The sequence below is a fragment of the Erigeron canadensis genome, chromosome 1, assembly GCF_010389155.1.
Source record: "Erigeron canadensis isolate Cc75 chromosome 1, C_canadensis_v1, whole genome shotgun sequence".
Taxonomy (NCBI): domain Eukaryota; kingdom Viridiplantae; phylum Streptophyta; class Magnoliopsida; order Asterales; family Asteraceae; genus Erigeron; species Erigeron canadensis.
The window spans coordinates 45,715,713-45,741,495 of NC_057761.1; the positions used below are offsets into that span (position 1 = coordinate 45,715,713).

The 25,783-nt window shown below is 33.1% G+C and overlaps 4 protein-coding genes across 4 annotated transcripts; 1 reads left to right on the forward strand and 3 right to left on the reverse strand.

Moving 5' to 3' along the window:
- Positions 1 to 3,833: 3,833 nt before the first annotated feature.
- Positions 3,834 to 4,900, reverse strand: LOC122581413 (abscisic acid receptor PYR1-like). Its single transcript, XM_043753646.1, has one exon. The coding sequence runs from the start codon at positions 4,821 to 4,823 to the stop codon at positions 4,146 to 4,148; it is 678 nt and encodes a 225-aa protein (XP_043609581.1). The 5' UTR covers positions 4,824 to 4,900; the 3' UTR covers positions 3,834 to 4,145.
- A 1,375-nt stretch (positions 4,901 to 6,275) lies between these two features.
- LOC122584975 (putative TrmH family tRNA/rRNA methyltransferase) lies at positions 6,276 to 10,644 on the reverse strand. The gene is made up of 4 exons (XM_043757068.1): positions 10,312 to 10,644; positions 9,728 to 9,829; positions 8,479 to 8,605; positions 6,276 to 6,786 (listed from the first exon to the last, which is right to left on the reverse strand). The coding sequence occupies exons 1-4, from the start codon at positions 10,564 to 10,566 to the stop codon at positions 6,563 to 6,565; spliced, it is 708 nt and encodes a 235-aa protein (XP_043613003.1). The 5' UTR covers positions 10,567 to 10,644; the 3' UTR covers positions 6,276 to 6,562.
- Positions 10,645 to 12,781: 2,137 nt separating this feature from the next.
- LOC122593481 (acyltransferase-like protein At1g54570, chloroplastic) lies at positions 12,782 to 18,142 on the forward strand. The gene is made up of 12 exons (XM_043765901.1): positions 12,782 to 13,124; positions 13,213 to 13,264; positions 13,396 to 13,451; positions 13,704 to 13,862; positions 14,235 to 14,341; positions 14,410 to 14,531; positions 14,838 to 14,946; positions 15,089 to 15,219; positions 16,040 to 16,403; positions 16,500 to 16,613; positions 16,974 to 17,059; positions 17,744 to 18,142. Exons 1-12 carry the CDS (start codon positions 12,782 to 12,784, stop codon positions 18,045 to 18,047), a joined length of 1,947 nt encoding a protein of 648 aa, XP_043621836.1. The 3' UTR covers positions 18,048 to 18,142.
- A 142-nt stretch (positions 18,143 to 18,284) lies between these two features.
- LOC122605271 (acetylornithine deacetylase) lies at positions 18,285 to 24,978 on the reverse strand. Its single transcript, XM_043778183.1, has 9 exons — positions 24,616 to 24,978; positions 22,219 to 22,463; positions 21,031 to 21,139; positions 20,374 to 20,512; positions 20,219 to 20,294; positions 19,986 to 20,108; positions 19,381 to 19,534; positions 19,252 to 19,285; positions 18,285 to 18,589 (listed from the first exon to the last, which is right to left on the reverse strand). Exons 1-9 carry the CDS (start codon positions 24,943 to 24,945, stop codon positions 18,486 to 18,488), a joined length of 1,314 nt encoding a protein of 437 aa, XP_043634118.1. The 5' UTR covers positions 24,946 to 24,978; the 3' UTR covers positions 18,285 to 18,485.
- Between the last annotated feature and the right edge of the window lie 805 nt (positions 24,979 to 25,783).

Below are 25,783 nucleotides of genomic sequence, written 5' to 3' on the forward strand. Positions count from 1 at the left end.
TTTCTTTTAACTTTTTTATTTATTATAAAAAATAAAAATTAAGTTTTAAATTTTAGTTTATAAATTAGCATTAGTTCATTAATATATAATAATAATAATAATAATAATAGTTTGATAATTATAGCCTTTTGCTATCGATAAGATGCAATAAAGTATGATAGTTGAAATTTTATATATTATATATCTGATACAGTTATTTTTATGTATAATATTTTACCTAGACCTATAAATAAGCTCTATTAGGATCGGGTTGACACGTTGAAAAGTTTCTGACCCGAACCAAAGTTGAGTCGACCCAATCGTCTCGATTAATACATGGGTTGATATGTCAAACGAGTTGTTTTAGGTCAAATGAGTTATTTTTCGTTGACATATCAAATTGGTTGGTTTTGGATCAAATGAATTGTTTTGAGTAATGTGGGTTGACCGGTCGAATGTGTGATACCCATGTAAACTTTTTTTATTTGGTCATCCAATGTGTAAAAAGTGAGGTTTGCTCTTTAAGTTTAAGTCAAATGGATTGTAGGTTGTTAGATCAAATGAGTTGATGGGTCGATGTACTATCAACATTGTACAAAATTTAAATATTTTTGGGTTGACGGGTTAACTTACTGACCCAAAAGGTCAAACCGACCCAAAATATCAAGTTGATGGGTTACCGCGTCTAGATATCACAACTCTAAACTGACTATATATATTATATTATAAAAAAATGTACAAAGTTGAAGATAATTTATTTTTTCTTTTCTGTTATGGGAACCATATGTTTATATAATATATTAAAGGATTTAGTACGCGAGAATGAAACAAACTATGCCCAAAAATTTATAGCGTGCACGAACTTACGTTTTTTTATTGTATGCATAAACTTAGTGAAAATATTCAAATCATGCAATGTGTATACGTGGCATCCCATATAAGCTATCACGTGAAAAAAAATAAATTGAACATGCCACGTGTAAGGTTTTGATTGGTCGGTCACAAAAAGTTACATGATTTAAACTTTTTTATTAAGTTTAGGCATACAATAAAAAAATGTTAGTTCTTGCACACTATAACTTTCTGGGCATAGTTAGTTGCATTCCGGCGCACTAAACCCTATATTAAACCGACAATAAATTATTATTTTTGGGTAAAAAACTTTTAAATTACTTGGTAACCAGTCGGTCATGCTATAATGAGAAAAAATATATATATATACATTCAAGCTTCGATGTCCATTTAGGGTAAATGCCTATGCACCTTAGTCCTATAGATAAATTTTTTCTCTTAAGCTATCTAAAATAATACACAAAACAATCATAGCCTTTAAAATTAAAAGTCAAACTTTTGGTAAATAAGGTAATTTTTTAATGTTATATAAATATATTTTCTAATTACGACATGTATTTAATTTTTTAATTTAAATTTAAATATTTTACATAGCTAACGAAATTAAAATGGTGTTAGACTTGAAGAACCAGTAAAAAGGAAAGAATTTAAAGCAGCGTAAAGTAATTTTCATCTAAAAATCTTTGTGTCAAGTGTAAATTAGTTTTGTTGCGTGGGATTATCGGTTGAGACATATAAAAAGAAAGAAAGGCTTCATAAAATGAGGTTTTAAACTTATAATTTCAAATCAAAAGTAAAAATAGTTTAAGTCATATATGCATTGTTATTATTATACTAAAAGGATACCCGTGCAATACAGCATAGGTGACGGGTGGTAGCGATGGTGTCGTGACTGATGGCAGCGGTGGCGATAGCGTTGTTAGGCATGAGCATGGGTCAAAACCCGACCATATCCGTACAAAACCCGACACCCGACAATGCAACAAAATTCAACCCGTCATTATCCTATTAGATATATGTTATGCCTTTTACTAATAAAAGTTGGATATTTACACTTTTGTTGATTTATTTTATTTTTTTATATGAAGTTCAACACGTTTCGTGTACTCTTAAATATATATATATATAGTTTTTGGGGTGGGTTATTTTAGGACCACCTCTTAGTTTAAGACCATTTAGGGCATGTGTTTTTCGTAACTTATACACCACCATTATCATCTACTACGATATACAAGACTTTTTTTTGAAAAACATTAAGACTTCCCGGCGACGGGCCCACTGGAAAATTATGTGTAAGTTAACTTATACATGATTTTTCGGCGACGCGGTGGTCGGAAAATCATGGTGGTCGGAGATGATCATGGTGGTGTGTAAATTACAAAAAAACACATGTCTTAAGATTGGTCCTAAAATAAGTGGTCATAAAATAACTTGCATCTATAGTTTCTAACACATATATATATATATATAGTTTCTAACCCGGTCAACGACCGGGTATAGATCTAGTTTTTAAGGTTTTCGGATATGAGTTTACTTTTGTATATTTCATATTCATCTTTTAAATTTCTTATGTTTTTTTTTTCTTGAACCTAAACCTCTCATGTTTCAAGTTGTGATTTTGGACTAGTAGTATATGAGATTTTGGGTATTGGTTTCTTATACAGAAAACCGCAAGGAGAGAGTGAGGGTGATGGCAACGCATGCGAGTGGTTCTCCCCGACCACTCGTGGAACACCGACGCCAATGTTGAACCACTCACGGGTGGTGAGTTTTGGGTGGAAGTTCCACTCCCTACAATCACTCGTTATCTTCTTTTTTCTTCTTTTTTTATTTTGTCCTTTTTTTTTTTTTTGTCTTTTTCTTTTTTGTCTTTTCTTGTAAGGAATTGTATGGTGTGAGTGTTAGGTAAGTGGTGGCAATGCCAACAAATTTGAGTGAGTGGTGAGGGAGTGATGAATTTGAGGTGGCGTAATATGATTAGTTGGAAGTGAGTGGCGAGTAAGTGGTGGGTGGTGGTGATGCCATCACCCTGAGAGACACAAAGAGAGAGTAAAAACATTGTGTCTTGTGTATAATAATGTATAAAGATGTGTAAGAATGAGAATGTAAATGTATTTTTCAATTATTGTATTGTATCAAACCATTTAATAATTATTTTTTATAGTTTTAAACATAGTTAATAACTTGATATAGAAAGTAGAGATTATTACTATGTTTAAAAAAACCTTGCTTAAAACAAGATTTAAAGAAACATATTTTATCCTATATGAGTAGTGTTGGTAAGTATATTTTTGGGCACATAAATAATTATGAGTATTAATTTAAACCTCTAGATGTGGTGTGAAACTAGATACTTGGCGTAGATACGCCTACTTGTAGAAAACGAATCACGCATGGACCACATCATTGTATGTTCCAATAGGTCCATTCATTTCATTGTATATGCAAATTTAATATTCATTTGGGGACCATTCTCGTGTTTTAGCGTTGAAGTTATCAAAATAATAGAGAATTATCTATGACAATCGATTTGTTTAAAAATACTATTGGATTGGATTGGATACGGGACTATCTTGTATTTTGCATTTTAAAGTACTTGTCAATTACGGGTTTAAAGGAAAATTACGTGGTTTCTTTTTTTTTTTTCATAAAGTTTTGATATTTACATTTTGATTTGAGTTGACTTCAATTTTTACATTTGTGAGAATGAATTATTAAAAAGTATTTTAAAAAATCTTAGGCTTTCAGTTTCGGTTAGCCTGGGAGTATGATAATTTGTCATTAAAAGAAAAAAAAAAAAATTCCTTTTAATGTGTTGAACTGTTGATAGGTGCTTAAGCCTCGTACGTGTTATCTACAATGCTTATTAACTTTTAAATGTGCTCCATTTCTCCAACCTTACGGTATATAATTGCAATTAACTAATTAAAAAGCAACTTGTTTTTTCGTAACGAACTAATGAGTGGTTACTTTGGCACAATGTACGTGCAAAATAGAGAAGATAAAATAATTGACCCATTCTTTGTAAATCGTAATGTGAAACAATTGGATATAAGGAGACATTACAGCATCATACACAACAAACTTTGACTATAACAATCCCACCCAATGTAGCATACCATAGCATTTGACAATAATGGAATGTCACTTCAACTAAACAACCAAGGTGCATTTTTGTAATTCCACCAAAAATAATAGAATAGAAATGTTCGACATTTAAATAAAAAGAAAATAACACTTTTCTTCTTCATCATCTCATTTCTTTTCATCAAATAATTCAAAGTAAATTTGAAAGATAAATATCACCTTTCAATTTAGCCGACAACAACCTTGTTAGGGTCGTTGCCAGCAGATGCAATGGCTTCAGTAACCGAGGCTAGCTTTTGTAAATTTAACCTGACAACGGTATCAGCAAAAAACCTAGTATCTTCCTCGGTATTCCCATCGGGGACATCAACAACATAGGATTCCAAAACAATAGTCTTGATTGGAGAAACCTCATGTACGGTTGTGACAGCACGATAATTCCTTAACCTATGTTCACCACCTATATTAGTGAAGACCATCACACGTCTCAAGTCATCTAGGACATCTAAACGTTCCGTACTAGTATCAGCTGGCAATCCAGAAATAACAACAACATCACGAGTACAACCTTGTCTCATTATTTGTGACGATGTTGATCCTTCTCCTTGTGTTGTTGTTGTCACTTTACAACTTTTGATAAAATGTTTATACAATTGTGGCTTGTCGAATTGGCGAATTATGGACCACACGACATCTGCGGGTGCATCGATATGTTGTGCTAGTAAAGATGAACATTGTGTTGTTGGTTTTACTAGCTTGTAAGTGTGGAACTCTTTGATGGTTGAGTTTAAGTTGTTGAATTCTTCTTGGGTTAGGCCCGGTGGTGGTGACGGTGGCACGACGGGTTGTGGTGGTGGTGAGAGGGTGTTGCCGGCAGCCGGAGAGGATTCGGGTTTGTCGTCCATGGGAAGGATTTAGGGAGGGGGGACAGAAGGATATGTGGGGATTACTATTAATAATAGATATGAAGCAAAATGATGTGTATAATTTATTTTTTTTATGTTTAAAATTTGAGTTCTATAGGTATAATTTTTTATTTATTTTTAGATGTTAATTAAATAAAAGTTGAGAATATCATGTGACGTGACGCACGGCTTGGAAGAACTCGACCCTTGCTTTTAAAGAGGGTCAACTGAATCTTGCTTATAATTGTGGCATTTATCTTTTTTTATATAAAGTATAAATATAAATATAAATTTATAATGTGATGCCATTTTTTATTAAAGTTAATTAATTCATAGGCTTAACCTCAATCTTAGTGCTTAACAACTTGTGATATTGTTCTGTTTTGATTTTAGGTGTAATGTTATTAGTTTACTTGTTTATTGTTCCGTATTATAATGAACGCTAGATAAATAGCTTTGATATAATTTGGGTTAACTTTTATATAAACTCAAATGAGGATATGATTTAGGAGTTTACATTTTTTGAGAATCAAACCAAGTTTTTGTTAAACAAAATTTTCTGCAAACCAAAAGTTCAAGTTTTCATAAACTCTTGTGCATGCCAAATATACGCATATTGACCTTAAAACACCAAAAAATTTAACTATTGAGTATTTCTTTATAAATATTTCTAGCAACAAACAAAACATTAAGTTGTTTTGTGCAATTTTTATATTAGCTAAAACATTTTTTTTAAATGCTAGCTAAAAAAATTATGGTTGACATTAGATATCTTCATATTCTATAATTCAAACTATATTCTATAATTCAAACTAACTCAAAATTCAACTATTTACGGAGTCTTTTATTTTCACCTTTTTAGTTTTCATAAGATAGCTTCGTAACAGATGAAACTAAACTAACCCTGCAAGAACTAATAATAATGTTTTATAAACATTATAAACCACTAATATTGCAATTAAGTGATTAACCGGTCGATCCACCCAACGAATAATATTCATTGATGCCACTAAATGTCCCGACATACTCAATACTATACCAACTTGTATAAAAACTTTTCCAATATTTTTTACATTAGATAGGATATACTTTTATTTTATCTGAAGTCACCATATCAGATTCATTTTGTTAAATAGATGTGCCGTAATCCAATGAAGAGCAATGTTCCACATATAATGTACTTATAAAACATGTATTGTTATCATCCAATTACCTTTTTCTTAAAAAAAAAACATGTATTGTTACGTAAGGAAATAAAACCTGCGGATGTATCACTTTCCTTCTCGTTAATAGAATGTTCATGTACGCATTTAAGCCACAGGAATTTTTTATTGTATGCATACTTATACTTATCTATTAGTTTCTATGCACTCTGAATTAGTAAATTTAAAAATTTATCCTATTATTCCTTTCAATCACTCCTTTCCGATCTCAAAATCTGAACACTGCCAATTAAAATATAATAATGTAATTCTGCAAATATGGTATAACAATCTATATAAGCATTCCAAAAACCGAATAACCTTGACATCGGTCTTAGTTTCACAAAACAACATTTTACCTAATGATATAACTCATGAAGCACTAACGTAACAAATTTGCTACAACTAAAGTCTACCTTCCAACCCACCAACGTAATAAAATTCCTATAATGAAGTCCAACTTCCAACCCAGTTAACTATAAAAACCCGTACTTTCAACATTCAAAGTAGCCAAGTGAAACGAAAAGATTCTATAAATTAATCTCCAAAAACAGCATCAAGAAGATTATTACTAGAAGAATCATTTTCTTCCATTTCATCAAAAAAACCGTTTATGGCATCATTTTCTCTTTTAAGCTTGCGTTCTTCTGTCACAGATTCTGCTGATTCATTACAGAAGTTACGCCCCATTTGAAGGGCGGGTCTTTCTGCCACCACAAACTTGTTCCCTTCACGGGTTCGCTCAGGAAATCCTGCCCAAACTGAAGCAATAAAACATCCATCAGATAAAGAGCAACAACTAATTCAGAGTGGTTAATAACTTGCCACAATGACGTTGTAAGAAAATAAGATGTAACTACAGACCTTATAAACTAGATGCAAGCATATATGGACATATGATTGAGAACAATGGAACCTTAAGGTTTCTCACACTCACATGTGCTACTTTATTGGGACATGGGTAATATGTAGTAAAGATCGACATAAAGAATTTTCAATAGATTTTTACGTTTATAAGATGCCATGCTTTCTTACACCTCTAAAATTTTGAATTTTTCTCATGCCAATGAGCTCTTGGTCTAGTGGTCCAAAGGGGAGGTGGGAGGCTTTGCCTTTTTGAAGGTTCCGGTTCAACTCTGGGCATTGGCGTTTAATTAAAAACTCTTGATGATTAATAATTTACGGATCTAAGGGTGTGAAAATATTAACAATTTATGATGTTTTGGATCTAAGGCTGTGAATACATTAATAATATATAATTATTTTCATGAAATGCTCAAATGATGAACTTATACAAGTATACACATAATCAAAAAATGTGGCTTCCAAATTGTTTGGAGATAAGATTTTGTTCTGAAACACCCTTAATGATGCCAAATCAATGTTTAAAACAATATTGGATAAAATAAGAACCAAAATCAATTGACAAAATCTCAAGACAATTAAAAAGAAGGTCCGAACAGCAGCAGAGTCACTGTTTCTGGAAAACAATAGAAGTCAAAGCCTCTAGACCTATCTTTTTACAAACTCCGATACTCAGTAAACTTAAATGAATGAATATTGGGACTTACGGAGACAAGGATGTTAATCATGTTTAGGGACTACGTGTGCAATTTAAACGAATGATTAGTCTATGACAGTAGATTAGACACTAAGGTTGGATTTGCACTAAATTTTAAGTTCATTTCTAAAACTGAGATTTGATATGTATGCTCGCTTATTTATTGCAAATGCGGGATGAAATCATAAGAATATTCGTGGGGCTCATACCTTTGTAATTTACACTCATGATATAATGCAGACCATAACATAATAACTAGAACCCTAAAAGCTATGTTTTAATTTGGTTATTTATTTGAGCTTAAGCATGTTGACTGTGGTATCACCAAAGAGCATATCCGTTAAAGCTATTAAGGTTGTAGTTCATCTTTTTGGTTAAAAATATTTGTAGGAATGTCCTCATATGTTTTGGTTCTTTTATCGATATGGCTATTATATATTTACAGGTCAAGGTATTGAAAATGTCATGATTATATTATCAGTTATTAAGTAGATACAATTACGTTATATGCATAGTGTTTGTTTGTATAATTCATAATTGATGATTTTGTTGTTATTTGGAATTTTCAATTCTTGTTCCAGACACAGGGTTGAGATGATAACTTTCTGTCACTCAAAGCATCCATTCAACATTTAATACAAAATGACTCAATTACCAAGTACTCTACAGTCTACACAACCTCTTTTTATCAATGCAAACCACTTTACTTAAATTGGCCACTTGTCTATGGAAATTCATAATGCTAAGTTAATCATAAAAAGCCTTTAAAGTTGATGCAAACAAATGAGAAGGTGCAACTTAAAAGGTAATCTAAGTAAAAATTTCGGACAATGCTATAATGCAGCTTGTGCTCAAATTCAACTTAAACTGAAGTTATTAAGGCAAATTTTACCTGCAAAGTGATGTAGAATAATGGAAGCTGCAACAGTGACATTTAAAGAAGCAGTGCCACAACCATATTGAGGAATATAAACAAAATAGTCACAAACTTCACATTCTTTAGCAGATAATCCACTCCCCTGAAATAGGATAACAGCTACACTTTGAGTGTAATGCACACTTAAGATGAAGGACAGAAACAATCTTACTTAGATTAGCAAAATGGGTGGTTGAGTGATTGAGTGGGTTGGCCGTGTTAAGTAACAGAATACAGGTTATTAGTCAAATTGGTTAGAAACGCATTGGGTCATAAAGTGACATAGAAGGTTTTACAATTATGATCAGATTCATCCGTAATAGTCATAGCCCAAATCAACCCATTTATACGTAATTGTCAGAATTGCCTCCTAATTTTCACCGAAAACATAACATGCAAAATGGTAATGAGTGAAGACCATCAGAATAGCGATCCCAGATTTCAAAGCAATGTCTTGACAAGATTATTGGGTTGGAAGTTGGAACACAATATACTAAGGACATTTCCATTGATACATTTTTTTATCCCATTATGAATGATATCTTTGATTTTAATGAAAATATTAAACAATGAGATGCTCAGTAATCCAAACAAAAGGGAACGCACAGTCGTTGGTTTCAAATAAGAAATATTTTCAAGAGACACATCAAATTTTCATCAAGAAATAAACTTTCATGAAACTTCGTATGCATAATTTGTGGTGGAAAAATAGATCAATGTAATTACAATTTAAGCAAGGAAAGAAATCACTCAGCCACGTGGGTAGTCAGGTAACATTGGCAGTAATATTGTAGTCTTGTACTCCTTCCATTCCCAAAAGTTATAGAAAATAAAAGGTTAAACATGTAAAACACACTTCTTCTTGGTAATATGTATCTATAAGATTTAAAATTTAAAGCCTACAAACCACTGGAGTGATGGTCCATTGGTTGGGCAAGTGTCTCCAAAAGGGTGAAACTCCCTGGCGGTTACAATCTCGATCCATGATTACCAAAAGAAACACCTAGTGGCCATAGAGGCTCACTTAGTCTGACTCTAGGCTCGCAATTCGCAAAACAAGTCAGCCTTTGGGATTAGTCTGCTCGCAAAGCAAGTAAGACACCCATGATTACCATAAAAAAAAATAAAATCTAGAGCCTACATGTCAAATAATATTATGAAAACTTACTTTGCTAAAAGCACCAACTTAAAAACTACAGAAATACAAATAATAAGATTGTGATACCTCGTTACCGAGAAGGAAAGCTGTACTTTTCTTAAATGGGTGTCCATTTACAGCAGTCGCGTTGTCAGTAATCTCCACACCGCATATATCACAATCTTTCTCCTGTAAAATTTTCCAAATTTTTCAAATTGAGGTTGTCCGGAGAACATATGCAAACAAAAAACATAGCTTTCCAATAAGGTCTAAATTTGTTTCATGCTGGTTTCCGTATTGTTTCATCTGTCTTATATTTCTGTATAAATCATTTTTTTCCGAATATTCAGGAAAACCTCACTGTATATTGGTGAAGCCTTTCACGTACCCTAGACAACCAGATATTGACTATGGGATCGAACACAAGGTTTTCCATCCCAAAGGATCGAACACAAGACCTTGGGTAAAACCGGGAGTGCCTCTGACCAACTAGACTAGACATCATTTAACTTTCATTCTTATAACCGAATCCTTCGAGGGACTTTGAATAGAATGGAGGGGCATTGTAGGGTTATCAACTAATGCTTTATAATGTAGTATAGATATAGATAGATTCATATATATAGATATATAGAAAAATGGAAAATCATAAAGTAAGTAGAGAGAGAGACCTTGAGAAATTTACAGGCATCAGAGAGGGTGTAAAAATGGCGAAAACGGACATGAGAAGTTGATCCATGGCTCCCAAAAGAGTTGAAATCACGGCGGCCAACAAGAATGAGCTCCGTCACGCCGAACGCGGTGGCGCTACGAGCTAATGTCCCAACATTGTGCCTCTTTGCTATGTTGTGTACCACCACGTAGCTCTCGTAACCCCCTTTTTCATTATTATTGTTTTTACTGCCATTTTCTTCTTCATCACTCATTATTGTTTTTTTCTGTGTGTGTGTATATATATATCTGCACAAAAAAATAGAGAGGGGGTTTGGTTGGAATGTTAAACCCTAGATTGATTTATGTTTTTTGGCTAAATAATACCATATTGGTACCTTTATTTTCAGTTGTTTTTCAAAACAAAAGCAAACCAAGATCGGTATTCCATTGACGATTACAAAATTTTATTTTATTTTTTTTCCAAGTAAAATTATATTTTAAAATTTCCAAAACTATATATTATAATAATAGAGTTGTTAAATAAAAACTAAAATTTTTAAATAATTGATTATTATGTTAGATTGGATCGATGGAGGCGGTATCATAGATAAAATATTAAAAGCCTATAGATTAATTTTAAAAAACTATAAAAATTTTAAAATACATGACAAAATTTAAATTTTAAAGGGACATTGGTCTCTTTACCTACCACCCTTACATAATATATAATTCTCACAAAAGAAAGTTGATTAGAAGATGAATAGATTGATTGTAGTTATGAGGTTGACCAACTCATTAAAAAAGAACAGTCGGGGGATAATCATAGATTCATAATAACACCCTTAAGAAATAGTTTAGACGATCATTTTTAACTCAGTGGTAAACGCTAGGAACGGACTTAAACTCATTATGTGGTTTGGCTGTTAAAGATATATATGGACGATAGACGGAATAATGGAAGAAACGCAACGTAAATGTGAAATTCTAGTTACGGATACTTATACAAATCATACAACAGTAATGTAATGAAAGAGATGAAATTCGATTGCTTTGGACTTGTTCCATCTATTTATCCTTTAAAATTCATTAATATCTTTCATGTCTTTTCGTATGTCTTTTGTTAGATGTGTCTACATATGAACCTCACTTCAAATCTGATTATTATTGTTTTTGGACACAATTTTTTTTAAAAGTGAATTTCGCCTGAGAACTTCGTGTCGCGATACGACAGCGAGAGGTCTAACATACGTTGTCTTAACCGGGTCCACGTTAGAGAGCTCCCTCGAAGTAGAAATGTCTATTTCAAATACCCGACGGTGGGAAAACCCCCTACTAATCCGCCCGAAGACACAACGATCAATGGGGGTAAACCCTGTCTCTTTAGACTTGAACCTGGGTATACCCAAGCCAAGCCTTCATAGAAAGACTTCCTATATGTCTTGAACCCAAAACCTCCTACTTATAAGGTAGGTGCTTGTTTTTGGACACATAATATGTTATACTCGTATTGTGTAGTTCCTCAAAGAGAATTAAACATAAACAAAGGGTAACGGTAAAGATAAACATAGTTGTATCATTCGAAAAATTATGATTTGATTATTTTTTTTCTTTTTTCTCACAAAATGGCCAAAAGACACTTCCATAGTAAAACAAACAAACAAAAAAAAAAGAGGCAATTTCTAGATAATTACAAGACGACATATTTTTAAGTTTTAACACACAACCACCAAATGGAATGAGTGCCACGGAGTTTGTTATTTACCTTTGGATGGATGCGTGGTTTGGTTGGAAAAGTCGGCCCCAAAGCACAATGAATGATAATAGAATAAAATAAACGTTAACTTTGTTTTCATATCAAAATTTTATCAGACTTAAATCATAAAAACATAAACTTCGCTATTGGGAACTTTGAGTCATTAAAAAGTACTAGTACGAGATATTGACCGGAATATGTTCTGGTCTTTAGCTTTTAACTGGTTGTTTATGTGTCATAAAAACCTTTATTAGAACACGATAACGAAAGTGGTGATGGTAGCGTAACCACACTGATTACAGAGTGGAAGCCCCATCTCGGCGTGGTGATGAGCCCATGCGATGTGGGCTTTCCGGGGAGGTGAAAATAATCAAATATGTTTATGCATTTAGAAATGTTCTAAGTTACTGTATTGCCACACTTGATCAAAGTTAAGTGAAAAGCAAGGTTAAATCAATATATCAAAGTTTCTGCATGTTATTATCCGGGTTGAGTTATGTATATTTCGGTCAAGCATATTCTGATCATATTTGTCTTTCATCAATCTTATTTCATATACTTCTCAATAACAATTTTGTTTTGCTGTCAAAATATTCAGCCGCACAAGTTCCTTCCTTAAAGATATCGTCTTACTCTCACATTTTGTTTCTTCTTAGTGTATGTATTGATATTGCACCAATATATAATGTATACACATTTCGAAACCATATTCAACTAATCATCTTGAAGAAACAATGATACTGACTACAAACAATATTTTTGTTCCACATTGTCTTGCCTTAAATGTAACATGTAAATCTAGGCCAACTGTTTATGTTAGAAGTTTATCCACTCGGGCTCCAGAAGTATTAGTGTCTGAACCATTAAGTCATCAAGTTGTTGAAAATAAGACAAAGGAAAATCAATTTGAAAATCTAGAAGCGTTGTGGGAGGATGGCTATGGGAGTCAAAGTAAAGAAGACTTTTATAAATTAGCCAAGGAGTTCAGTAAACCTGATGGAGGACCGCCACGATGGTTTTGTCCTGTTTCATGTGGTAGACAGTTCAATGATTCACCGGTTCTTTTGTACTTGCCGGGTAATCTGAGTTTTATTACTTGGTCTTTGATTAATACAATAAGCATTTCGTTAGAATGTTTGCGGTATAATATAGTTCATGTGTACAGGTTTGGATGGTCTTGGATTGGGACTCATGTTGCATGAGAAAGCTCTCGGGAAGTAAGTTTTTTGTTGTTCGTCATGAATTTGATATTCCTTTGTATATCAAAAGAGTTCTACTTTTGTTGAATCATATAAATACCATTTTGCAATGCTGGATTTTATAATAAGCACTAAAAAACTGATTGCAGATTTTTTGAAGTTCGATCTTTGCATATTCCCGTCCAAGATAGAACACCACTTGAAGGTATTTATCTTTAATTAATGTCTTTATCTGTGACGTGTTCATATTCATATATACCTCTGGCCAAAAATCTTTACTTTTAAAATTAATTTTGGCATAATGAAAAAAGTGGACTACTTTTGGCATCTGCTTTCATTTATATACCTCTGGCGATTAAGGAGGTTTTCCACTTATATATTTCATCAGCATTTTGAACATTTGGCCATTGCAAATGAACATTAAGTGTATTAATTCATGAGCCTGTGTTGTATGAAGATTTGATTCAGTTGGTTGAAGAAAGTGTGAGATTTGAGCATTCTGCATCTTCGAAAAAGCCTATTTATCTGGTTGGAGATTCCTTTGGAGGATGTTTAGCTCTTGCAGTTGCTGCTCGTAATCCTACAATAGACCTAGTAATTATACTAGTAAATCCAGGTCCTTTTTTTAACCTCCTGTCTAAATTCTGATGTCATTCCTAGATACATTCATTCTAGAGGTGGCAAACTGGGCATTTTGGGCCAATTATATATGTACACTTCTGCCTTATACTTTCTTAAGTTCTTTAAGTATTAATGTCTTTAATATGATCAACAACTTAGCTGCTTTATGCATTATGAAATATGAATACACTTTCAGCGACTTTCAACCAGTTTGACTCATTCAATCTACTTTTTTTAGTGAAATTTTAAAACTTTGCCCATTTGCCTGGTAAAGTATACCTCAAATTGTCTGGCTTATTTATAAATGGGTCATAATTGTTTATTTTAATCATCCATCTTTTTTGATCTGCTTTCTTATGTATTTCAGCAACATCTTTTGAGAGGTCACGATTGCCAACTTTACTTTTCCTTTTCGAGGCTCTGCCTAATATATTCCATGGTGCCTTAAGTGCTATCTACCTATCTGCAATACGAGTATGTGGCCTTTTTTATAAGTTTATAATATACTAATGCTTGTTGCTAATGTTGTTATTCCTTGTCAGGATATAGGTGATCTATTAACAAAAGACACGCTTATTTGGAGATTAAAGCTATTTCAGTCAGCTGCGACTTATGCTAATTCTTATCTTCATGCCATTACGGCTGAAATATTGGTGTTGGCCAGGTTCCTATCTTCCTCAATTAATGCAGATATTCCTTATGTTGATCATGTGTCTGTTTCATTTTGTCATAGGTCATTAATTTTATATTCGACTAAAATATGATTTAGAAAATACCAGCCTCAGTCACATTATACTTGTTAGACTATTTAGGGTTTACAAAATGTCATGATCATCATGTGTGGAAAGTATTTACTCAATATGTCTAAAATTGGAAGGGAAAAAAAAATTACTTGCAACTTGAATTTGTATAATGTTGAAGTATTTCATCTAGCATTTGGGTTTCTTAATTTGCTGACATATCATTTCAGTAATAGAGATAAGCTCCTCCCTAGTAAAGATGAGGCGCAAAAGCTTGCAAAATCATTACAGAATTGCAGAATATGTATCTTAAAAGGCAACCATCACCAACCCCTATTGGTAAGTGAATTCTTATATTTAAGTGGCAACATTTTTGGTGATATGATCATGACCACATGAGGTTATTCTCCGAATGGCCAAGGAAGAATGCAATGAAATATATATTAGTTGACTTATTTGTATAACTGTATTGATAGTGCAGGAAAGTGATTATAAGTTAATGACGATAATTAAAGGTTCTACAAAGTACCGTCGTTCCTCAAGTCATGATTTGGTCAAGGACTATATACCTCCCAGTATGTCAGAGTATAAAAAGGAATCTGAAGGACACTGGTAGTCAAACACTTACTAAATCATGACTCGTTTTATCTATATTCTCTTATAAATATTATAAGGGTGGTGTTGAAAGTTTAGAATTCTTGGGACATGGAAAATTACCAACTTACCATTCCCTTAAAACAAAACACAAATATACCTATTCTCTCTGCCAAAACAACACACGCACAAAATATTCTTTCCTTCTATATATCAAAACAACACACACCCCCTTTATTTCTGCCAATAACCACCGCTGTCGTCTATCATCACCAACACCCCGACCACCGCCATATATGATATCCGCCGCAATGTGCGAGTACCATACGCGTTTAAATAGTTTTTTTATTATCATTTTCCAAGAGGTGGAAACTATGGCCCATTTACTTACCAACGGGTCAATTCAGAGTATGCATTATCTTTATTGGTTCTACGGGTAGGATTACAAACTCAGCTTAAAAAAGAAACAAGTCAAACGGGTTGAAAGGATGAAATGGGTCCGAAGTTGTATTTAAAATCCATAAAAACGTCTTAATATCTTATTCAAAAACCTTTATTATTGTTATTGAAATAGTATAACTTAGTGCAATCATAGCTGATAGTTTCTTCTATATATATGTTGAATTTTTGGACAGAAAGGTAAAAAAATATAATTCATATTGACCCACAGGAATTACCTAATCTGATTGACCCACCCATGTTGCCACCTCAAATTGCTCCTTTTTCTTCTGGCCTTCAGGGAAAAGCTATTAACCTTAATATAATCAAGTATGTTTATGGTTTGTGAACTGTTACATTCTTAGCGTTGTTTCCGATGTCTTGAAACAATGTAATGCAGGTTGTACCAAGTTGCTACCAGTCCGGTAATGCTTTCAACTTTGGAAGATGGAACAATAGTGAGTGGATTGACCGGGATTCCAAATGATGGCCCTGTATTGTTTGTTGGTAATCACATGCTCATGGGGCTCGATCTTTTTATACTGTATCTACAGTTTTTGAAAGAAAAACACAAAATGCTACGTGGGCTAGGCCACCCACAAAATCTTACACTTGATAACGACTCTGGGATACCACACCTTTCCATTTGGTTTAGAGTATTTGGATTATTGCCTGTCACTGCAATCAATATGTTCAAACTGTTATCTGCTGATTCATACATATTGCTTTATCCTGGTGGCTCACGAGAGGCCCTCCACCGTAAGGTCTGTCACTTCATTTGCTTATATATTCATTTGATTCGATTTTTGCAAATTGAAAATTCTCAATAATCACATTGTTTGTGTTTTTGTGCTTCTCAGGGTGAAGTTCACAAGATATTTTGGCCTGAAAAACAAGAATTTGTGAGGATGGCAGCAAAATTTGGGGCAACTATCATACCTTTTGGATCCATTGGCGAAGATGATATATCAGAAGTAAGCATTATCTTCGACTTTTTATGCATTGTCTTTTTCTAGAATGTCATGATTAGTCGTTTATACTAAAATTTTACTCTAGAAAACCAGTAGAGGCTGTGTGTGTGATGGCTATTATAGTCAACCTATCGTTTCTTGAAAAAGTTGCAATTTTTGGCATAACAAACACGGAGTTATAAAATTGTTTAACTACTGATCATGTGATAAGAACACCCTTTACCACTAACAAGCTAAAGGAAACTTGTGGACTAATATTAAGCAGAAATGAATATGTAATATTGAACACTGTGAACCATTGACCCATTGTTTATGCATGTATCTTAATCTGTATGATATTTAGATATTCGAAACTTTTTACAGATGATCGCAGATTATGACGATATGATGAAAATTCCTGGAGTCAATACCTATTTAGAGGAGCTTAATGAACAAATGGTTCAGTTAAGGTAAATCTGGATTTCTCTTAATGTTTATTTTTAGTGTTAACTACGCCATCTGATTAGCCGAGATGATTAAATGAAATGTTTAACTATCTCTTAAATATGATCTTTTTTTTGGCGTCAAGGACATTCGGAATTTCATCTCTGATGATACTTTTTTAGTTAAAGATAGTAACGGGGACTCTAAAAATATTATTTGGTAAAAGCAGTTGAAGAAACCATATGGACCCAGATGTATTATCCACTTATATTTGCACTGATAATTATGGTCATGCTCATTTACAGCTCAAACATATCTAGGAGTGTCTAAATGGTTGGGTTGGGTAGGGTAATGGGTCAAAACAAAAGTGAGTTAATTGTTGGTATATCTGGGCCATCTGGCGTGGAATTGGGCCGACCAACTTACATTCTCCTTTTGGTTTATAACATATTAATTTGTTAAAATATGATTTTAGAAGGTCTTAAACATATTGAATACACTGTACACTTACCTATTTAACCCATTTGACCTGCTCATTTTGTTTCCAGTTTAGCTAATATGTGTAATTTTACCCATTAAAAATGGATTATAACCCAAAATGATCCATTTATGAATAACTAAATTAAAACTGCCCTCAAATTAAAGATTAGACACAGAAAAATACTGTATTTATCAGTTTCAATTTTTTGTTTGTATTCTTATGGTAACAGGCAAGCTGAAGAGGGGGAGGTTGCTAACCAACCAGCTCATTTTCCATTTGTTTTGCCAAAAATACCTGGCCGGTTTTATTATCTATTTGGAAAACCTATAAAAACAAAGGGAATGGAGAAGATTCTGAATGACAAAGAAATTTCACAAGCAATGTACTTGCTAATAAAAAGTGAGGTTGAAAAGAATATTGCTTATTTAATAAGGAAGCGCGAGGAAGATCCTTATCGAAGTTTTCTCAAAAGAGTTGTTTATCAGGCAAAAACTAATACTCCTTGGGACAAAGTTCCTACATTTGAAATATAAAGAATTTTCTCACATTGTATTTCGTAAGTGTGCCACATATGAACGTGAATTATTCACTGTATATATTTGATTATAAATGTTCTTTTTTAGTTGCTTGTTAACTCCATACTCTTACTAACCCTTTTACATGTGAATGCAATAACAACTTGTATAGAATATTTTGTAAAATCATATAACTATAAGAAAAAGATTATTATTCTGGTTAAAGGTTGACAGAAAATTGTGAGTTGAAAGAGGTTTACTAAAAGGTAACAAATTTTTACCAGCTTTTTTTAAATGAAATTTTTGGTATATAATATAGCATCAAAAAGGTCATAAGAAAAATAACAAACATTGCCAGAAAATCTGAGATGCTGAACTAAAAAAAAACTAGATGCATTCGTTTTTGTTTCATTTTATGTGATATCATCTTGAATTAAAAGAGAACTCGGAGAAACATCACTCTTCTAGCTGATCAATGATCCCTGTAAACACCTGGTAACCTTGGCACATGTCTGAGAGAAGGCAATACTCGTTTTTGGCATGGTAAGTAGCCATCAAGCCTGCTCAAACAAATTCATTCAATGATGTTAAAGTATGAAATCTCATGGATCAATAACATAACTGGTTGACTATTAGTATAATGCCGAAACTACCCTTATATCCTATCCAACATCCTTTGCAATTAAAAAGAACTTTATTCAAAAAATTTAGAAAACCTCAGTGATCATATTATGAATGCCACTATAGCCCCTAGAACTTCCGAGATAAACAAAATAAAAACCAGCTACATAACTTTCAGAGATTTTGGATCTGACAAGTGACACCCAAAGCAGAACTGATACATCTATTGATGAAATAACAAGTGGAGAAATGGACGGGTCGGGCAACACATCAAAACATGTTTGTGTCATAAAGGGGTCACTTTCTGATATGAGGCAATATGAGGGATGTGTAAGTTTCTAAATGAGATTTGATTTGTGTAAAAATATTGTGTTAACTATTATTACAATAAATAATCAAAACTTTAACGAAGCCATTATATGGGTTATATTTTTTAATACATTTTGGGCGAGTTTAGACCCATTATTCCTGTAGGAGAAAAAGTTAACCCAAATTGACCCATTTACTGATAAAGTGATAAACAAGTGTATATGGCCATATCTAAATGAAAATTAGCATTCTGTATCCTTTCGTAAATCTGGTAAGGGAAACAAGAACATACCATAGCCTGCAGTTTGAACATCGAAACCCTCATCCTATTTACAATGAAAAGGTTCATTATAGTTAGAAAGTAATAAAAAGGAAACTTATATAAAAGAAGGTAAAAAAAAAACTGGAAGTTGCATCTCACTTGTAGTTCTCGAATAAGGGGTAAAGTTCCAGTTATGGAATACGGTTTTACATGGCCAACGGCATCTTTAGTAGCTTGGCACAACACATGGAAGCCGCGAGAGTCGAGGTTACATGCAACTCCAGATGATGGCTCATCAAATGAAATTTCAATTCTGGCGTTTAAAATAAATATAGTCAAGTCACAGGATACAAGAAAGAATGGTGCATTCTTTCTTTTATAATAGTAACCTCAAGTGTGCAGTTTCCAAGAGTTTAAGGTATTAATGCTACCTTGAAACTAGCGGTCGTAAACTCGTAATTTCAACTAAATTACTTAGAAACGGGGCAAATTAAGGTAATGACAGGTAAAAATGGTAAGTTAAAATAGGTTGGATAAAAAAGGAACATGCCACATAGATCAGACAGGTCGAAAGTCCCCGAAATGTACTTTTTATGCTAGGATTTAAGAAACCAGGGATACAATAGTTATTTGCAACCAAACCCGCCCCGTGTATAAGCTATCTGACTCCCGTTCCTTATCGTACAGCCTGCCAGACTTGTCTATTGTTCAACTTCTGATCCAGATTAGAGAAATTAGACAAGAAGAGAAACGTACAGACATACCTCCCTCTAAGGTTCTCATCTGGTAGGACATATTTTGACACAGGTCCCCTTGTAGGAAGTTTCTCTATGTTTGCATTTAGATCTTCTACATACTCATTTAGCTTCTTAATCACATCTGGCACGCTGCAATCAAATGTATTAGATTAAACCAATATGTTACTACACTGGCACGCTAATCGCTAACACCTTCATTACACTATGTAAATTCAAGAAAAAGCGATCAATGAACTTACTTGTAAAATGGGGTCAACCTAACGTCTCCTGAAATTGTGCAATCTAGAGGAATTTGATTGATTCCACCTCCTGGGTCTGAAAAAAAATGAAAAATGATAAACGACTCTTCAGATTAAGAATTGAAAGGTGATTGTTTTTGTTCTTAATGACTTACAGCTCCACTGAGTTGGTTTCATAGTTGAAGGTGTTGCAAATCCGTAAACTTGCTCTTTAGAATGGGGAGGGAAATCTTTGTAGAACCTCGTTTGTATCTCTTTGAGTACCTCCATTGCTAGCTCAAAAGGATTAATAGCCTACACCAGTATTCATGGAGGAAACAGAGATGAACATCACGCGGAATGCAAATATGTAAAATTTAACCTTTAGAAAGACGATCATATAGTTCTTTCATAAGAATATCATATTACATATTTATGGATCTAATTTCTAATTAGGGAACTAGAAGGTACGCGACCATAGATGTCTATTTGATAAACTATCCAGGTCAATTTATGTAGTTACTCGATTAGATTATCCAAACTACCACATTGCATGTTTAATAAGTAAATTTCAGAATAAAAGCAACTTCACATTGACCAACTGTCTATGTTGTTTGTCAAATTAGTAATTTGCTTATAAAATGTTTATCTTTCTTGTAATTAACCCATCCGCACGGGTATATTAAAACAATCGTCAGTATACTTATTTCTCATTTATTGTAAATATCTAAGTTCATAGTTTCATTCTTAGGCCAAGAATCAATTCTCAATATCGTAATGACTAAATGAATTCATAAACGATTACCCAAAGGCAACTGTTGCATTTAAGATACCTTGTGTGCTAGACCACTATGAAAAAGCTTTCCCGTAACATGAAGCTTCCATGGTATCATACCACCGGTACCAATGCAAGGTTGTTTATCGGCTGTATCGATCCAATATCTGTTTCGATATCAAAGGTAAATTATTAGAAACTTTTTTGAGTATTCATTAGTAATGTGATAAAGGCTAATTATTTTTTTTGAACGACATTCTATTCTACTCCTACTCCTAAATTACACGTATGCCTGGAAACCAGAACTCTCGAAAAACCCCTATTATTCCACCCTCACAAATGTGAGAAGTGAGACTCGAACCCAGGTGGATCCTCCCAAGGTCAAAGACCTTACCAATGGGCCACCAACCCCATTGGCGATAACGGCTAATTATTATACAAGTAAACACTGAAAGTGTGTTTGTTAAGCTTTGATAAATACAAGCTGATTGGATATAGAGGTTTGCAGGATGCAAATTAATGTCTTATGCAATGTTGGATGAGCTTTTAACTTTTAAGAGAAGACCCGCACAAAAAATCGAGGGATATTGGGGAAAAAACTTAAAGCTTAGTGATGAATACAAACCCCTAAAAATTTACCAAATAAGTTCAGGTATGTTTACAAAGCCTGATCAAACAACATATTGTTTACTGCATAAGACCCTCAACCATTATGTCCACAAACACACACCACTACAATGATTACTGTAATTAGAGTGGGCAAAATGGGTGGGTTGGGTTTTTGTCCAAATTTGCAATTGTTTATTTTACAAGCCAATGGTGTGTCAAAAATGAACACAAACGTTACACATTGATAATGGGCTCATTTTTAAGAATAAAACTGACTTAGGAGGACTTTGAAATCAAATATAATATGTTCCTATTGACCCGTTTGACCCATATGAGCCCATTCCTGTTTTGCCAGCTTGCCTTTTATATATACCTGTTTGACCTATCAGTAATGTAAAATTATCCAAATTGACCATTTATAAGTAAAGTAGTAAAAATTGCCACCTAGTACTGATTTGATATGATACTACAGAAAAAATCTATAGCTACCACCAAAGTAATCATAACTTCTCTTTGTAGAAGATACACGTCGTTTGACATGATCCTCATGATCAAGTTTTATCTCGTCAAGAGACAAAAGGGGTTATAACTTTGATGCCTAGAGATAGATTGAAGGAAATAGAGAAAATAGACTTACAAAGGCCCATTTTTTAACTTATCAAGAAGCCCATCTTTTACAAGAGCATCAACACCAACTCCTGGAATGGAAGAATTCTCTTCACTGGCTATAAAGACAGCAACCACAGTGGATTTAAGCTTTGGCTTTGTTTCGCCAAGCTTCCGCATAAGCTCGGCTACAAGGGCAACATGTCCCAAACAATCAGTTGTTCCACGCCCTCGAAGCTTGTCTCCATCAATGCTCATTGAAAATGGATCAAAATCCTGAATGCAATTCTAGTTAGCCTTTCATGGATGAAGATACAATACTTAAATTAAGCTTAGCGCTTCATATCAGCCCTTTACAAAAAACTAATGCACAGATTTCATCCAAACAATCGCTTGTATTTTCTTAATATTGAATGATATATTATAATATTAATAAAAGAGAGTTGGCTTAAAAATCAAATGACCAATCACAGTGCTTAATTTATCAATTGACGATTACCATACAATTTACTTCAAACTAACTTTTCCCCCCAAAGAAATGCTAATATCAGAAGAAAAAATGTCACCATAGATAAGGATATAAACTTTACATAATTAATACATAATATATAAATAAAGAAATATAGTTTATTCATATTCACATAGAAATGGACACGAAATCAGCAAATTCATATTTAACTTAAAACATATTAAACATTATATACCAATTGATCATAGAATAACTGGTACCGCCATCATGTGACCACAACCCATAGGTGAAAGCTGCAAGTCACATGTTCAAACCTTGACAAAGGCAACGGGAAAAACTATACTTGACTACTTGTGATCCATGTGTGAAAAAAGGTGAGTCACCGAGCATTAGTTCTATGTGGTGTGCGCTTTGGGTACCAAGACGGTACATGAGACCAAAGGGTTCCCACCCATTTACCCTTTTTTTATTTAACATTAATTTAAATATTGTATAATTCATTCATATTTTAACATATTTTTAACGTTAGCAATTTCCTTTTCATTAAACATCGCTATCATTTTATGGTATTGAACTTAAGCAACATGTATAGATAATCAACAGAATCAACAAATTCTTAAGTTAACTACAATGTTTCAAGATTAATGTTGATAGAGAATATCATTAAACACAACATCATACAAAATAAATGTATTAGCGCTTTTTAACCTCTTCGTATGTATACAAGGGACTAAACTTTAGTTGAGTTTAGACAATCAAAATCTAATCAGCTGTAATAAAATGGGTTATGCAAGGTAGTGTATGGATGGGATGGTTCCATGGTTTTAAGTTGCATAATAATCAATAGATATTAAGATTTTTGCGTGTTAGACAACTTCTTCTATTAGATAGTTAACGTTGTTGCAGACCATATGAAACATTCAAATATCATAAACGACAGAAGTATAATCTATTCAACCGCTGATATGTTAGAAACTAAAAGGATCCCTTAAAACCAACCGCACTCAAAACCTAATAAATTCTAGTTAGCTTGTACTCTCCTGTTCCAAAATCTTTTGTCCAGCATACTATTTTACATTGTCCCAAAATATGTGTCCTAAAAATAGATATCCATAAAGGACTAAGTTTCCCATACTACACTCGATTTATACTCCAAGACACATTAAATAAGTGATAAAGGGTAACATGGTCGTTTTAGTTAAAATTAAGAGGCAGCAATCACATTTTTCTAAAACCGCATATTTTTGTTCAGTGGAGAATGACTTTGGGACGGACACGGAACAATCCAAAACATACATAAAAAAGACTTTAAACACATGTGCAGATTCCAAATTCTTGTTACTTAAAAAACAGATTAGCAAGGACTGGAAAATACTCCATATTAACATAAAGGGAATCTTTTTAACTTGCACTTTACCTTAGATTTAACTACAATTAATTCAATAATATGGTTTACTCAACTACAATACCAATACAAAGATTAAAGTCAAATACTTAATATCTGCAACTATCATAGAGGAAGTGTCATAAAATAGCAATAAACATTCTGTAACATCCATCTTGGTATTTATAAAGTTTTTTTGGTCAATTTTGGGGTATGATAACTATATTTTTCCGATTTAAGCCTTAAATTTTACCATTAAAATCGGTAATATTGCTTATATGGCAAAAGATAATTTTGACACATGAACATTTTTCAACATTTTAAACTGGTAAAATTAGGCTTTAGCATGTCAAATAAAATTAAAATTATCTAGATGAACAAAAAACTTACAACCAAGAGGAACATTATGAAAAAGCTTATTGTTATTTCATGACATAAACCCCGTTCTAAATTAGATCACAAACAAAACAAAAAAACACTTACAACATCATAATCAAACAACAATTATATATAATCATAATAATAATTAAAAAAATGATATATACATATACTATATAGATACAGAGAGGCCAAACCCATTCAGAAGGATTAGCAGTGACAACATCCATATGCATTCCAACAAAAGAGATAATCTTTCCGGGCTCACTTCCAGGATACTCCACTATCAAATTCCCTCTTTTTGGTTTATATGCAACATGATTTATAATCAATGGGCCACCCCCAGTTTTAGTACTGTATGGCCCAAGCACATCAAGAACATGACCCACTATTCTATCTTCCTCCGGGATTAACTCCGGCGGATTGTTTTGGACATACTTTGATTCTCCGATCAGTTTTGTTAACAGGGTCACGAATGATTCTTTGTTTAGTTCTCCCAAGGTTTCTTTTACTATGGATTTTGCCATTTTTCCTGTTGGCTGAATGTTTTAGTTCTATTTCTTTGTTGTTGTTTGCTTATTTATACGCAGTATGTTTTTTGGTTTTTATTATGGGTCAAATTTGGGCTTGTGTGTAGTTGTGTTTTGGGCTTTTAATTTTTACAAAATGAAACTCTTTAATTGCAAGGTCATGAAGAGATTTGTGGTTTTTTGGGTGTAGATTGTTCATTACTTTTTCTCTTCTCTACTTTTATAATGAAACCATTAATAGTTAGGTTTTAGTTTAATTTGCTTTTGGGTGTTGGGGCTAACATTATTTTCATCTTCTTTCATGGTATTTTAAATTATGACTGAATTGACAGTTTTAAGTTCTTGTTTACGTAACTGAAATGAGTACATATGGCTAAATCGTAGAACTACAAAAAAATGAATACATGTGGCAAAATCAAAGATATATATGAGACAAGAAAAAAAAAACGTATCACATGTATATAAGTGACAAAAAGTTTTGTTTCATTATTAAGTTTAAATTATAGGTTTATTTATCAATACTCATAGTGATTATGAGTTGTGTTTGTCAAAATGGGTTAGTGGACCATTGGTAATGTGTCAGACCTTAAGAAAATCCACCAGGGTTAGATACTCATTTCTTATATTTATAGAAGTGGATTATTAAAAGGGGGGGGGGGGTCGAGAGTCCTATGTTTCATCTCAGTCATGCGTGTTTCGAGCTCCATATATTGCTCAATTGGATGTCACTGTGATGTCTCAAATGCTAACATTGTTAAAAAAAAAAAAAATCAATACAGAGAGACTTCTTATTCATGTTCGGCCCCCTCCCTTGGTTGCAAACCGGATCAATTCA

Coding starts and splice junctions, on each gene's coding strand:
- LOC122605271 (XM_043778183.1), bottom strand. CDS start 24,945: ATGGCAAAATCCATAGTAAAAGAAACCTTGGGAGAACTAAACAAAGAA. Junction 20,513..21,030: donor ATAGTGGTCTAGCACACAAG/GTATCTTAAATG, acceptor ATACTGGTGTAG/GCTATTAATCCTTTTGAGCT. Junction 19,286..19,380: donor CCCTTATTCGAGAACTACAA/GTGAGATGCAAC, acceptor CATTGTAAATAG/GATGAGGGTTTCGATGTTCA.
- LOC122584975 (XM_043757068.1), bottom strand. CDS start 10,566: ATGAGTGATGAAGAAGAAAATGGCAGTAAAAACAATAATAATGAAAAA. Junction 9,830..10,311: donor ATGCCTGTAAATTTCTCAAG/GTCTCTCTCTCT, acceptor AAAATTTTACAG/GAGAAAGATTGTGATATATG. Junction 8,606..9,727: donor CTTTCCTTCTCGGTAACGAG/GTATCACAATCT, acceptor ATCCTATTTCAG/GGGAGTGGATTATCTGCTAA.
- LOC122593481 (XM_043765901.1), top strand. CDS start 12,782: ATGATACTGACTACAAACAATATTTTTGTTCCACATTGTCTTGCCTTA. Junction 13,452..13,703: donor AGATAGAACACCACTTGAAG/GTATTTATCTTT, acceptor TGTTGTATGAAG/ATTTGATTCAGTTGGTTGAA. Junction 16,614..16,973: donor GCGAAGATGATATATCAGAA/GTAAGCATTATC, acceptor AACTTTTTACAG/ATGATCGCAGATTATGACGA.
- LOC122581413 (XM_043753646.1), bottom strand. CDS start 4,823: ATGGACGACAAACCCGAATCCTCTCCGGCTGCCGGCAACACCCTCTCA.